This window comes from Rhagoletis pomonella, unplaced genomic scaffold (assembly GCF_013731165.1).
Source record: "Rhagoletis pomonella isolate Grant_MI unplaced genomic scaffold, Rhpom_1.0 Rhpom_scaffold_02282, whole genome shotgun sequence".
In the NCBI taxonomy this organism is placed as follows: Eukaryota; Metazoa; Arthropoda; class Insecta; order Diptera; family Tephritidae; genus Rhagoletis; species Rhagoletis pomonella.
Window position 1 is genome coordinate 15,008 of NW_023460836.1, and position 13,761 is coordinate 28,768.

The 13,761-nt window shown below is 36.0% G+C and overlaps 1 protein-coding gene across 1 annotated transcript; it reads left to right on the plus strand.

Moving 5' to 3' along the window:
• On the plus strand, positions 1–5,238 carry LOC118753269 (probable serine/threonine-protein kinase MARK-A). Its single transcript, XM_036488144.1, has 2 exons — positions 1–1,451; positions 5,139–5,238. The coding sequence occupies exons 1-2, from the start codon at positions 1–3 to the stop codon at positions 5,236–5,238; spliced, it is 1,551 nt and encodes a 516-aa protein (XP_036344037.1).
• The last annotated feature ends 8,523 nt before the right edge of the window (positions 5,239–13,761 follow it).

Here is a 13,761-nt window from a genome sequence, read left to right on the forward strand (position 1 = left end):
ATGATCAATTTGCCCGCACCGCCCAGCGGCCACTCGCCGAATTCCTTGTCCGCTACTACGCCCGCGGACTGCATAACCGAATCTTCACCGCACTGTGAATATAATTTTCTAAAGCGAAAATTCGAAGGCGATACTAGTCCCACTGGCAACAACGTCAATGCTAATGTCACAGGAAATCACACAGCTGAATATCAGAATGTTTCGTGCACAACGCCCGTCTGGAAGAAGCGGCACATGCAGGAATCCAGTGACACCATAACCGAATCCAACTGTTTCACGACTCCGGTCTCCAACTATAACAGCTATTCATCTACAAACAACAATGAGAACTTGCTCATAGCCGCGATACAAACAGAAAATCTACAGAATGATATAAGCCTTAGCCCAAGTGCCACACTTACAACAAATAACAACAGTGCAATCATCAACAACAACAACAATAGTAGCATTGCAGATAACGAAGCTATAAACAATAATAATAATAATAGCAACAACAACAACAGCAATATGACATTCAATCTCATAACCGGCAACAGTTCCTTCATTAATGATCTCTTCGCCTACGATGCCAATTTAATTGTGCCAGTTACAGCCAGTCTGGTAAGTCATAGCACCAATGGCGCTGATTCCCAATTGCCAGCCTTTGCTGCACCATCAAATGTTTGTGTGAATACCAACTACGATGATGGTAGCAATTGGCAAGCAAGCGATCTACTCGAACTCGATCATCGTTATAATTCGGGTTTGCAAACGGAAATCGCGCATCTACATCCGACGCTGCCGCTAAAGGCGACAGAGATAACCACACTCAATGCCGCACAACAAAGTCAAGAGGTCACGCATCAACAGCCGCAGCAGCAGCAGCAACAGCAACAGCAGCAACAGCAAGCACAATCATGCTCTCCAACACAGTTTTTAGTTCCTGAGAAGCAAGTGTCAAGATCACCAGTACATAGTGCAAACCTTAACAGGTATCGTCAACAACAAACACTGCAACAGTCTATCAATCAGGCGCTTCCACAAATTCCACAGTCTATGCCACAAACCTCAACGGCTGCCGATACGGAGGCGGATTTTGAGGATAAGAACCTTTCTTGGTTGTTAAATTTTAAATTTGATGAATTTCCTCATCTTTCGCCGGACTTGGGTGCAAATAGCAATAACCATTTGAATACGAATGTATTAAATGCCGGTGTACAACAAGGCAATAGTATTTCCTCTCCTAGTTCATCTCACAAATCGAACTCTTGCTCGCCACAATCATCGTTTTCGGCAGCGACACCACTTTCGAGCATGCAGCAGCCGTTTAGTGACTACACGCGTTCTCCGAAAAGTTCAACAAAGGCTGGTAAAAAGTTTGAGGAACTTGTTATGGAGGTGACCGCAGAGGTGGATGGTGCCGATATGGTAGTCGCTGAAAATGTGGTTGTCGAGAACTCGCCGCAAAGAGCGTAAGTTTTGAGGATATTTAATCTTTTTGTGTTTTGAATGAAACGACAATAAGTGCCATGGACCTAACTCAGTCAGTTTGTAAACTTAGATTCGCCAAAAAGTCTTTGAGTGAAATACTACAGCTACTCGTATCAGAACTCTAAACAAGTTTCTATATTAATTAGTGCTCTTAGCTTAGAAGATCTTGAAATATTTTTGGTCTCAAGATTCGTGTGTTGTTATGTATCGGAATCCGAACAATGAATATCTTTTATTCTTCTTATTTGCCACTACAACCGTTTGTCAGTTGCCTCTCTCCTTTGCAGATTTGCGCTAGTTGTTCATCCCGAGTGCGGAGAGGTCGTTCTGCACTTGGTTCTTCTTGGTTATTCTTGGGCTTAACTATGTTCATGTCGTTAAAAAGCTCGTACAGAATTGCTTTTATGTTCATTTAAAAGTAACGGGTTTACGATTAAATCGGATTAGATAAAAGATCGTAAAGAAAATCAAAAATCTGTATCTTAAAGAGTCGCATTGCTTCGATTATTCCTTTAAGGATACATTAGGACGTCCCAATTTTATTGCAATGCATCAAATAATTGCTGGTCAAAAAATTACGCATCAGATTCTTAAGCGCTGCGAGAAAACCAACATCAAAACATTCCTATTATATTCCCGTATTCAATTAGAGGTGGAATGAAAGTTTGCAGATATTTCTTCCTAACAAAACAAAGAAGTCGTGGGTCAAACCATGTCAAATCGACCAATGATTGGAATCGACCATTTTTGATTTGAATGAATTTTGGTCAGAACTTTTCTTTTATCATATAATGAAGTTCTAGCAAAGGGGGGAAAAATTAAAAAAGTTATGCAAAATTCTAATGTTCACAATTTCCGGCACTCGCAAAATTAATTTTTGAATATTACAAAAACTATTATAGCTTTAAAAATGGTTGTGGTCTCGGTTCAAAGGTGATATTTAGCGCTACAAAGAAACAATACTAAAAAAACTCAAAAATGTGCAGAATTTTCAAGTAAAAAAATCTTTAAAGCAAAAAAAAAACAAAGTTATGTTAAACAATTTTTATTGAATTTAAATACAAATATTTTTAAATGGTATGCATGCAATAAATTTCTTTTTTTAAAGTTCAAAAACTCGTATCTTAAACGAAATCTTTAAAATTGCAGAATGTTTTAAGCTTAGTTAGAGGTATTCACAATTCTGTAACTTTTTTATTTTTCGAATTTTTTTAAATAAGTATATTTTTTAATATTGCCCCAAATATCACCTCTAAAAGGATTTTTTGAGATATTCATATATCTTGGGACATGTCTATCGCTGATTCCTCTTTTGATCGGTCTTACGGATTGTATATCGGCACCTGATCGGAACGAGAATCAAAAATTTTGTACGCCCAAGTATGATAGACATTTTATTTTATTTTGTTATATATTGTTTATAAAAGAGTTATATTTTTAGAAATCAAATGTTTTCAGTCATATGTTTTTGAGAAAAATACTCCGTAGTAATTTTAACATTTCAAAATTACATTTCTCGACTGAAAAATAAAATATTCGAGCTAACTCGACGGCACACAGTGGGCTTTTTAAACACTTCATGCCAATTAATCGTAGCGCTTTCGACAGAAGCAATATTTTGATATGAAACAAAATGGCTTTAAAAGCTTATGTAGTTGCCTTTCAAGGAAAAATATTGCCATTGAGCCACAATAACTCCTTGACCTTAAAAGAATTGGTCAAAAATAGTGTTCTTCGAAAAAAAAACATACATAATCCAACGGATATATTAAAAAAAAAAAAATTTTTTTGTACTTTTTATTATACTAATATATAGATTTTGAGACGAGAAACACGATTCCACTGTTTAAAAAACGAAAAAAAAAAATCAACCCCTCAATTTGAAAAATGTATTATATATTGTATTTTTTATGATTTGCATGCAGCTGTGCATCCTTTACACAATTTTATATCCCTCGAATAACAGGTCAGTTTTAGTGCTATTCAAGACCTTTAATTTAAGCCAAGGTAGAAATCTCTAGGCCCTTTGAGAGCTAAATTGTTACAATTCTGAAAATTCATTCGACATTTTATGCACTTTTTTTCTAATTTCGGAGTAAAAACACAGCAGTTTCGAAGTTTGGTTTAAAATTGTTATAACTTGGCTCTTAGACGGCCTAAAGTCTTTGGCTCAAATTAAAGGTCTTGAATTGCACTTATTATTCGTGGGATATAAAATTGAGTGAAGGATGCACAGCTGCATGCAAATAGAAAAAAAATTCAATAAACAATGCATTTTTCAAATTAAGGTGCTAAAATTTGTTTTCGAATTTTGAACAGTGCAATCGTGTTGCTCGTCTCAAAATCTATAATACTAGTGTAATAAAAAATACATAAATTTTTTTGTTTTGGAATAAATCCCGTGGATTTTGCATGTTTTTTTCGAAAAACACTACTTTTGACCAATTTTTTTAAGGTGAAGGGGTAATTGTGGCTCAATGGCAATATTTTTTCGTGAAAGGGATTTACTTTAGCTTTCAAAACCATTTTGTTTCGTATCAAATGCTGCGAAAGGGCTACTAAATAAGAAGGTCTTGCTTTTTTTCGAAAACGGACTTTATATACGCGACACATGAATTCATGTTCGATTTTGGTCATTTGAAATACATACATATGCAAGTATATTTCTATTGCTGCATTTCCTCTTTTTCAAACTTTTTTTTAGTGGCAAAAGTAGATAAATTCAGTTTACATACTTACCTACATATATGCATATAAGTACACTGCCGGAACAAAGTATTGGCACAGCAAATTTTTCACAATATATGCAACAATTTTTATTCTAATATTTCTCCGCCAATTTTATATAAGAATAAGGTTCATTCTACAACAAAAAACATAAAAATATAATTCCTAAACTTTATGCAAAACTCGCGAAAATTCAGCATATTTTGATCAAAATTTTCAACTTTTTAATCAGATTTTTTACAATTTTGTTGAGCATGCAGCCCATTAAATTCTAGTAAAAAATGCAAGTTCGGAGTTAGTAAAAAATCGCGTTGATTTTTGAGAATTTTTTTCGTTGAAGATGTTTTGCATTTTTTCCATATAAAGTATTTTCGAAACAAATTTTTTGTATGGAAGAGACTGCGTGAAAAAAATTTCCAAAAATCAACGGTAATTCCTAGCTACTTAAAATGATTGGGCTACAAATCTGCATACTCAAAAAAAATCTAAAAAATCTGATTAAAAAGTTGAAAACTTTCATGAAAATTTGCCGAATTTTCTCGAGTTTTGCACAAAGTTTAGGAATTAAGTATATTTTTATGTTTTTTGTTGTAGAATGAACCATATTTTTATACGAAATCGGATCGGAAACGGACAAATATTAGAATGAAAATTGTTGCATATATTGTGAAAAATTTGCTGTGCCAATACTTTGTTCCGGCAGTGTATATGTACTTAAATACTTCTTTACTATTCAAAAGTATTAGTACAAAATGGAGCAAGAAAAAATTAACCCCAAATTGTATTTATTTTCTACTATGTATTGTATTTTATTACATGAATTTTGCTGCGCCATATTTTAACCACCAACAATGCGACGTCATATTCGTACATGTGTACAACTCTCACCACAAACGCTCCAACCCACACACGCCACCATGGATTTGCCGCCACAAAATCAGGCCAAAGAAACCACCATTTACGTATACAGAACTCATCGAATACGCCCTCGAAGATAAGGGTGAACTAACGGTTTCTGGAATATATCAATGGATATCGTAAGTACAATTCTACATATTTATGTATGTGCACACCTACGTAAATATTTAGCAAATAAATCTTTTTAATACATACATACAATAATATCATACAAGCAAACATTAATAGCAAGCAATGAATGAGCTATGGCGCCATTTTGTGTGAATTGTTTGAATTGTTTTAATATTAAAGAGATGGTATGAGGGTAGTTAAAATATTTAGAAAACAAAAATGTAACGGATGTAATTAAACAAATCGAAAGTATGTATTTATTTACGTTAGAGTGGCAAAAGTATGCGCAAGTTTGAAACAGCGAAAAGGTTAAGGAATTTTCGGTAGCAGAAAAGTTTTTGCACTCAGCGAATAACATACGTGCACACATATGTACATATGTACTTATGTACGTAATTATATTCTCGTAGATACATACGTGTAGAAAATCACTCAGGCTAGTTATAGTTAAATGAGCGATATGCCATCAGTGTTGCACGTTTTTAGGTTTTCTCTACTAAAATTTGTAGATTTTTACCTTGCTCACACATACTACTTACATAGGTGGCGACTAACTAAAAATATCCTAAAACACTCCATTGGAAGCTACAATGTTTCTTTTTACAGCTTTTTCTTCTAAACTTAACCCTTTGTGAAACTTTAAACGAGCGAAGGCAAAAAGCGGATCTTTTTTTTAAATTAGTCTTGTACCTATTATCCTTTTCTATCCTTTTTTTGAAGCCTTATTTATTTAACCCTGCTTTGATAACCTACGCCTGTGAGGCGTATGATTTTTAAACGTTTCGCTCCATTTTTCGCGAGATGAAGATTGAAATCGGTGGTGTATTTCTATTTTAAATGGAAAATATTTATAAATAAATAAATAATAAATAAATATCCAAAGAGTTCATTTCTTTGAAATAATTTTTCATACAATTTTTATTACCATAAAAATAAGGCAAACAAACCATTATACGTCCCACAGACGTATGGTTATCTATTCAGCAACTTTCAGTAGAGTAATCTTTCTAGGGTTAATCATTTGCGGCCGCTGTGGTGTATTGGTTAGCAGTGCGCGCTACAATTTGGCAGGGCCTGGGTTCAAGCCCAGTTCAATCCAACATCAAAAAATAAATAAAAAAAAAACAGAAAAGTGGTTTTCTAAAAGCTTCTCATAAAAATACTGAATAACTCAGTGAGAGGGGAGACCAGTATGTTTGCATTTATGTATAAAATTTATTTATGTATAAATATTTATTCTATCAAAAAAGTTGGGTAGGCACTGTGGTGAACGGTAAAGACCGTGCAGAGTCCGCAAAATGCTTCGGAAGCAGTTCCCGGAGTACCAGGCCAGGCATATTTTGAAGTGCCATCAAAATAAAACTTAAGAAAGTTTTATTACATGGCAGCTGAGAAGTGCATGTGCAAAAATTTCATAAATTGCATAAAAGAAATTTTTACACATGCAGCAGTACACACCCTGGAGTACGAGGGAGCGACTACAGGACTGGTGAATCGGTATCTACCAAGTAAACTCCGTCGATTATCGATCGACTACTTGCCGTGTATTTCAGCGATTACTTTTGCAAGGCAATGTCCTTGGCGGTGGTCACCATCGGCTCTCTCTGCACTAGTAGGAGTTACTAAAGTAGTTACTTGCGTAATTTATGTACGCCCTGTTTCGTAGTTCATCGCAATTCTGCTTGCGATTGGTTCGACTCTGCACTATCCTGTGCACTACCACTGGTTAATGGAGTTAGCTATTTCCCTAGATTTCGGTGCAGTAGCGGTCCAAAAGTGGCGATTGACTCCAGCCGTACTAGAGGGTAGCATGCATTTAAGCGCCCGGTACTAGTCTAAACAAATACAATCGCTGCTCGGAGTCGGCATAAAACTGTAGGTCCTTCACCTTTGTGTGACAACATCGAGGCACACGCCACAAATCGGAGGAGAAGCTCGGCCAAACACTAACAGATGTGTAAGCGCCAATCTGTTATTATTATTATAATTATCTAAGCGTTTATTATGCCTTTGTTGTGGTTTATTGGGACCCTTTTTAATGAATTAAAAGTTTTTTTTATGATTACGTTTTATTTGAAATTTTTATCATAATAATGGGTACAAAAAATGGGCCTACCCTAGAACCGGTTTTGCCAGTACTTTAGTATTCTTTGACATTAAGGTTAAGGTTCATTTTCTTTAGACGCGCAGGGCAATTGAATCATAAATTTGTAAACGATGCCACTATTGCCTAGACTTGCCAGGCCCCACACTTATAGAAACTATTCCTAACAATGACTGGAACTGATAAATTTATTAATGGTTGTTGATAAAATTTAAACCCTTATTGTTATCCCACTTAGTTCGATTGGGTCAACAAATAAAGGCTTCACTAGAATTCTCAGAGTAATCCACCACAGTACTGGGCAATCTAAAAGAAGAAGGGTCTCTGTTTCACAAGCAATTTAAATGGAAGATGAGATTTATTTTCTGTCACTTCCCATATAAAATTCAAAAAATTAAAATCATTTTTCACTTAAATTTCTTGCGTGAATTTGACTGTAAGTCTTACAAGCTAATTAAAAAATAAAGCAATACCATCGAGGGCTTATGCTTAATATGTATGTATAGAAATACAATACTTTATGTATTAAATTCTATGGTATAGGTTGGTTATTTTTAGGACTTTTGTGAAGTTGGGGAAGATGGATGGGTTTGTGTTGCTGAAGACTTCTCTTCTGCGGGTGAAGTATATTGGGCAATGCGGGAGGATATGGGGTATGGTAATTTTGGCCTAATTTTGGATTAGTGTTGGTCAAGAGATGTCCGCATGTAGTCTTTGTATTTCCAAGACGACGTCGTCCGATATGCTTGTTTAGCGGTATAGTCGGCGAATTCATTTCCGGTTATGTTGGCGTGTCCCGGCACCCAAATTAGTACTTATTATTTTAGGGTATTTTGCTGTCATAATATTTCTAATGGTTGTTGAGTAATGTTCGTCGTTGTATATGTTTCCTATAGAGTTAATAGCCGAAAGGATATCAGAGCATATTGCAATATTTTTGTTTTTTTTTTCTATTTATTGTGTTTATTGCTTCGAATATGGCAATAATTTCTGCGGAGTATATTGAGCTATAGCAGGAAAGGTTTGACATTTTTATAAATTCAGTTTATACGGTTATAAGGTACGTTGCATTATTGTCGACCTTAGATCCATCTGTGTAGATAAAGGGGTTGTTGTGGTATCTCTCTTTAATTTCGTTAAACTTTGTTTGATATTGAATTGGGTTCGTGTTGGTTTTGTTCAAAATATTTAGTATAGTATTTGTGGCTTTGAGTTTAGTATCCAGGCAGGTGAGTTGTGTTGGTGTGTTTTGGATATTTGTAGTTATATTGATTTCTGAGCAGAGATTTAATATTTTCCTTTTCTTATAGATTTCAGTGATATTATGGAGGGGGTCGCTTTTGTTGACAGATGTCGGCGGCTACTTGTATACAGTTGATTCTAAGTTAAGCGACAGGGTAGGTAGCGCGATTCACTTCATTCAACTCTCACTAAACCCTGGTTTTCGTTTACCTTACCACTTTGGCGTTCTTCAGGCAAAACTGAACGGAATAAAAGTGGCCGCCCTGTGGCTGATAGCATCCGCTCCTTCACAGCGCCATAGTATTAACAATTTATTCGGAAAGACAGGCTGCTTTTAAATCTGTAAAATCTAACGGAATAACATACTAGGCAGCCATTAAGTGTAGAGGGGCTCTCAACCAGCTGGCATCAAAATGATTATTAACCGTTGGGTGGGTCCTAGAACACAAGGACGTCCCTGCTCGTATGGCCTACGAGCTGGAAAAAAATTGACAGAAATTTTCGGCGTGAATTCGGCCCGGGAAGTGGTCATACTGTTAACCTCCTACAAACACAAATAGAATATTCCCTTCATTAAGGAGGTAAACACCCGGTGAATCGCGGAACCTATCTGTCAGACTACAGAGCACATCTCTCCCAAAGTTGATGAAAAGCGATTGAAGGCCTTCATACGTCTCGGCTGTTCCGATTTTTTGTGTAACTGCATTTAGAAAGTACATACTTTATAGATTCTTTAGCTGATTTAAATTCAGGGAATATTCTCGATTTTCTGCGCTGACACGCACGTTTTTTTCAGATCAGAGATGATCACCTCAAAGATGTCCGTACCAAACTTTTTGAAGATTCGAATACATACATTTATGAATATCTACACAAATGTAACTAAGTATAAGAATCTTATGAAAGCTCTACGCGCAGGCAAGGCGCTGCCCATCAGCATTTTATGGACATAGATGGACAATGAAGCCTTTTCTGGCCAATAATGGCTTAAAAAATTGCATCATCTAACTCGATCGAGCGTCAAGTACGTAGGTATGTTACGAAGACAAACACTGAGCTCTGCTCGATAAGGAAAAGCAAATGCAAGGAAAAAGTTCTACAGAACGACATTCAGGCATCAATTGGAAATTCTAATTTCCTGGAGCTTTTATGTTAACCCATTTGCATTTGTTGAAATTTAAAAAAAAAAAAATATATCCGTATAATATAAAATCCACTTATCTAAAACCTATTCTACAAACCTAATCGATTACTAAAATCAATCACCCCTTTCATGACAGTAGAAAGCTAAAACATGTGCATTATGCATAATTTTAAATTAACCGGAAGGGTCTGCAATACTAGAAACCACATAAAAAAATATAAATAAGACCTGCACGGCAGTCGATGCATAGGAAAAAATTCCAATATCCGTTAGAAGGTTGAGAAAAGCATAGGCAATACATACAAGTACACCACAACAAACGGACGCAGGACGGAGTTTGCCTATTGAACGGCACCTGATCGAAAGCATTCAAGCGTATAAAAGGTGCACGTCCAACGCTCAGAAGTTGTTGTACAAACGACTAGGCGTCACGTGCCGTTTGCACGCATACATTTATAAAATATTCCTGCATTTCATACATATAAAGGAATCTCACCAAGACCCACCCTCTGAATTAGTAGTTAGGTATATAAAAAAGGTGCATGACAAATGCCTAAATGCTAAACATAAGTTAAACGTTACTTTTTACGCCCCCCTCTTCTAATAATTGATGTACAGTGGGCTAAGGAGAGATAATTTTTGAATCAAAAATCGTTTTCATACTTTTTATTTTATTTTTTTTTAAAAGCTTTTGATACACGCGCTCTTATTTAGATAGCTAGTATCTCCTATTTGATTTTGTTACACGCCAATTTTTTTTCAATTCATTCATTTTTAATTTTTTTTTAATATAATTTCGGCATTTATTTCCTTTTATAGATCTAGTAATTTTATAATAAAATCTAGAAAACTTGAAATCATTATCTCTTATCAAATATTTTTATTTGCGATTTATAAGTCTAAAATCGTTCACCAAAACCAGTGCATATCCTTGTAGTTTTATGTGCACAAATACATATGTATTTATCCTCAAATATTTGAATACGGGCCACAAAACATATTTGCCGACGGTAAATGAAATTACTATAACAAAAATTGGATAGCGTCCCTACTAGTAAAATTTGCTGACTGAAAGTTTACTTTTTTCCACTACCCCCTACCGTGATGCTTATGCTCTTCTCTACCCCATGTCTTGCTACATTTTATAGACTGGTTATAAGTTTCGCAAGTAGTTTTTGGTATTTAATGCAAATTTGTATTTTTGTTGCTATGTGTGTGTGTATGCTAAGTACTAATATGTGCATATAGACAACGAACACGCAACTTTAATTTCCTTTCATTTGATGAGGGGGAAAAACGCTATAATTATGAGGCAAAAAAAAAACTGGGAAAACTTATGACTGAACCTTGAATTATATGCAGGACGGCGAAAAGTTCGTCAGAAATCTCGGACAGCTTAAAGCGAATAACAATTAATAGTCCTAAAATTTGCTTACTTTAATGAATGCTGAAAAATAGTACTTGCATGAACACGATTGCGTGTGTATAAATCTGCGCCGCTCAATTAAAGTAGCTTAAGTGACTTTAGGAAGGTTTGAATATTTTTGTATTTTTATTAAGCTTCTATTAAAAGGGCATCTTGAACTACGCCTATGGCTAGTTAAACGTTAAAATTTTTGTTTGGGAACCCAATGAAATGTTGCTTTAAAGTGAAAAAGGGCCTAGGATACTTTAATCTGCAACCAATAAATGTACAGATGTATAAATGAGATGTCAAGTAGTCCATAACAATTAGCCAAGATTTTAACAAATAACCTTATCACGCTAAACCAGTACAGTAACGTATCACCTTAGCCAAGGATGGAGTCTAATTCATAAATTACAACAGTATTGAAGTTTTAACAGCTTTTGGTGCACAAGAACAGATGCTTTGTTTTATGTCGCCAGTTCATCGGCGACTTCGTTCCCTTCGTTCCCTTCGACACCGAAGTGGCTTGGTATCCATCACATTGTTGTCTTGCTCTCGCTGGCGAGATTAGATATACCATCCATGCGAGGTTCAGCTTTACAAAAACGCTTAAAACTGGTTAGAGTAATAAAAAGAGCTGGGCGAGTATATCGGAGACATCAGATAAACCAAAACATGATAACCTTGTGTACTGATGGCTCTTTGACTGCAGAGGATACCGGGGTAGGTTTAGTTAGACCGAGGTTAAGATACCCGGAATCCATGGAAAAATGGGCATATGTAATATCAAGCGAAACTACCGGAATCAGAACATCGCGATCTTGCGGCATACGCCAGCAATAAAAAATAAAATCCTGAGCGGTTAAGTTCTGCAGCTCTATCTTCAAAACCACCTGCAAGGGAGTCGCCCTGTCTGAAATTTCCAATTACGAATTAAATTTAATTACTGTTGGCAAAGCCTTAAGTTGTTATTTTGACAGCACGAAAAGTTCAGAACTATTGGACTAACGATGAATCTACCTTCAGACTTGTCTCTTCGTAAGAGACGATGAGTAAGTTAGAAAAAGTTCTGATCTAGCACGATGAATCTGCCTTTATAGAGTGTTGTAAACCAAAAATTTGGGTATAACATATTTACATAGGCAATATTGGACAATAATAATCTCTCCAGGTGTATGTTTATAGCTAGGTTTTGTTATATGTGTGTTATTGCCTGAAGATAGTATTTCAATGGAGATTGTTTTATTAGGAAATTTGTAAGAGTTCTCAGATTTATTTTTAGAACGAATTTCCTTCATCCTTTGTCCTGTTTGGTTTGGAAACTCCTGCCACCTCTTCTCCAATGTGGTTTTTGAGAGAAACTGGTTTTGGTTATGTGACATCTTCTCTTTCCAAAATAAATAATCTATTTACACTGTCGTAAAACAGAAGACACAGCGGTTCTTTTGATCAAGAAGGAGATAAATAAACCGAACTCTACATTGTTAGCGAGAAAAACCATATCGCCGCATCTTAGTGCGTTAATATTTTTCAAATTATAATTTTTTTAAGCACTTCCATTGTTTCTTTAAAAGCATTTAAGAACTCTTAATTGGCATACGAATAATCCATTAAAACTTTCGCCAAATAAATGACAATATTTCTTTCATGAACGAGGCGACTCAATGAAAATAAAATCAAAATGCATAACAATAATTTATTGCAAGGATTAGCATGTACACACCAGCGCTTCCTGCGAGTCACAACTATCTGCGGGCATTTCATAAGAGTGTACATCAAATTCGTGAGCCATAGGCTCGCCATTGTCAAAAAAAAAAAAAAAACTACCTTGCACAGAAATACTTACATGCAAGTGTATTATATGTACATACCGCTAACTACATACATATGTATATTCGAATAAGCATGGATGCATGTAGTCACACAGTCACACATAGAAATAGTGGTAGAAAAAAAACCAACGAAAGAATTTTTATATAAAATTTATGAACTGACTTTCCGCAGCAACTCGAAATGTACCATGAAAAAATTACTCGGAACCATCAGAGAGCTAGTCAGCATTGGTTTCGGCGTAGTTGGCCGTGCCGGGGCGTGCCTAGCACGTAAACCAGCCGCCGTCGTCATCCATCTAGCAAGTCAGCCAGTAGTCGGCAGCCAGCAAACGGCCTACCAACCAATTTAGCCAGCCAGCCAGCCAACCAACAAACCATTCACGAGCCATGAACCGTCCTGCGAGCCGGCAGGCAGCCAACCAACCAACCAACCAACCAACCAATAACCAGTCAACGAGTGGCTCATCAATGTCTAGGCCCACCAGCAGCAACCAAGCCAAGTAGCCAGGTCATTCGAAAGTCTCGGCAAAACTTTCGAAAGGGGATGGACAGTGTATATAGTATATTGCGCCCACTATGTGCTTTGTGTAGATGGGGATGGGTGACTTAACTATGTATGTATGTGAGCGTGTAGTGAAAGACATTCGAAAGAGCGCTTGAATAAATATTTTAGTGGGTGGAGCGGTTTGGCCTACTAGTCCATCGTACGTAAAACATTTTAGTTTGAGGGAATTGGTTTTAGTAGTTCTGTGTAAATTTCGATTAGATATACATCGATGTACGTATACAATTTATTTAGGTATTA

Bases quoted from the DNA above. Each gene is read 5' to 3' on its own strand.
- LOC118753269 (XM_036488144.1), top strand. From the start codon at position 1: ATGATCAATTTGCCCGCACCGCCCAGCGGCCACTCGCCGAATTCCTTG. The intron at 1,452-5,138 runs GTAAGTTTTGAG...CCACAAAATCAG, and splicing joins GAGAACTCGCCGCAAAGAGC to GCCAAAGAAACCACCATTTA.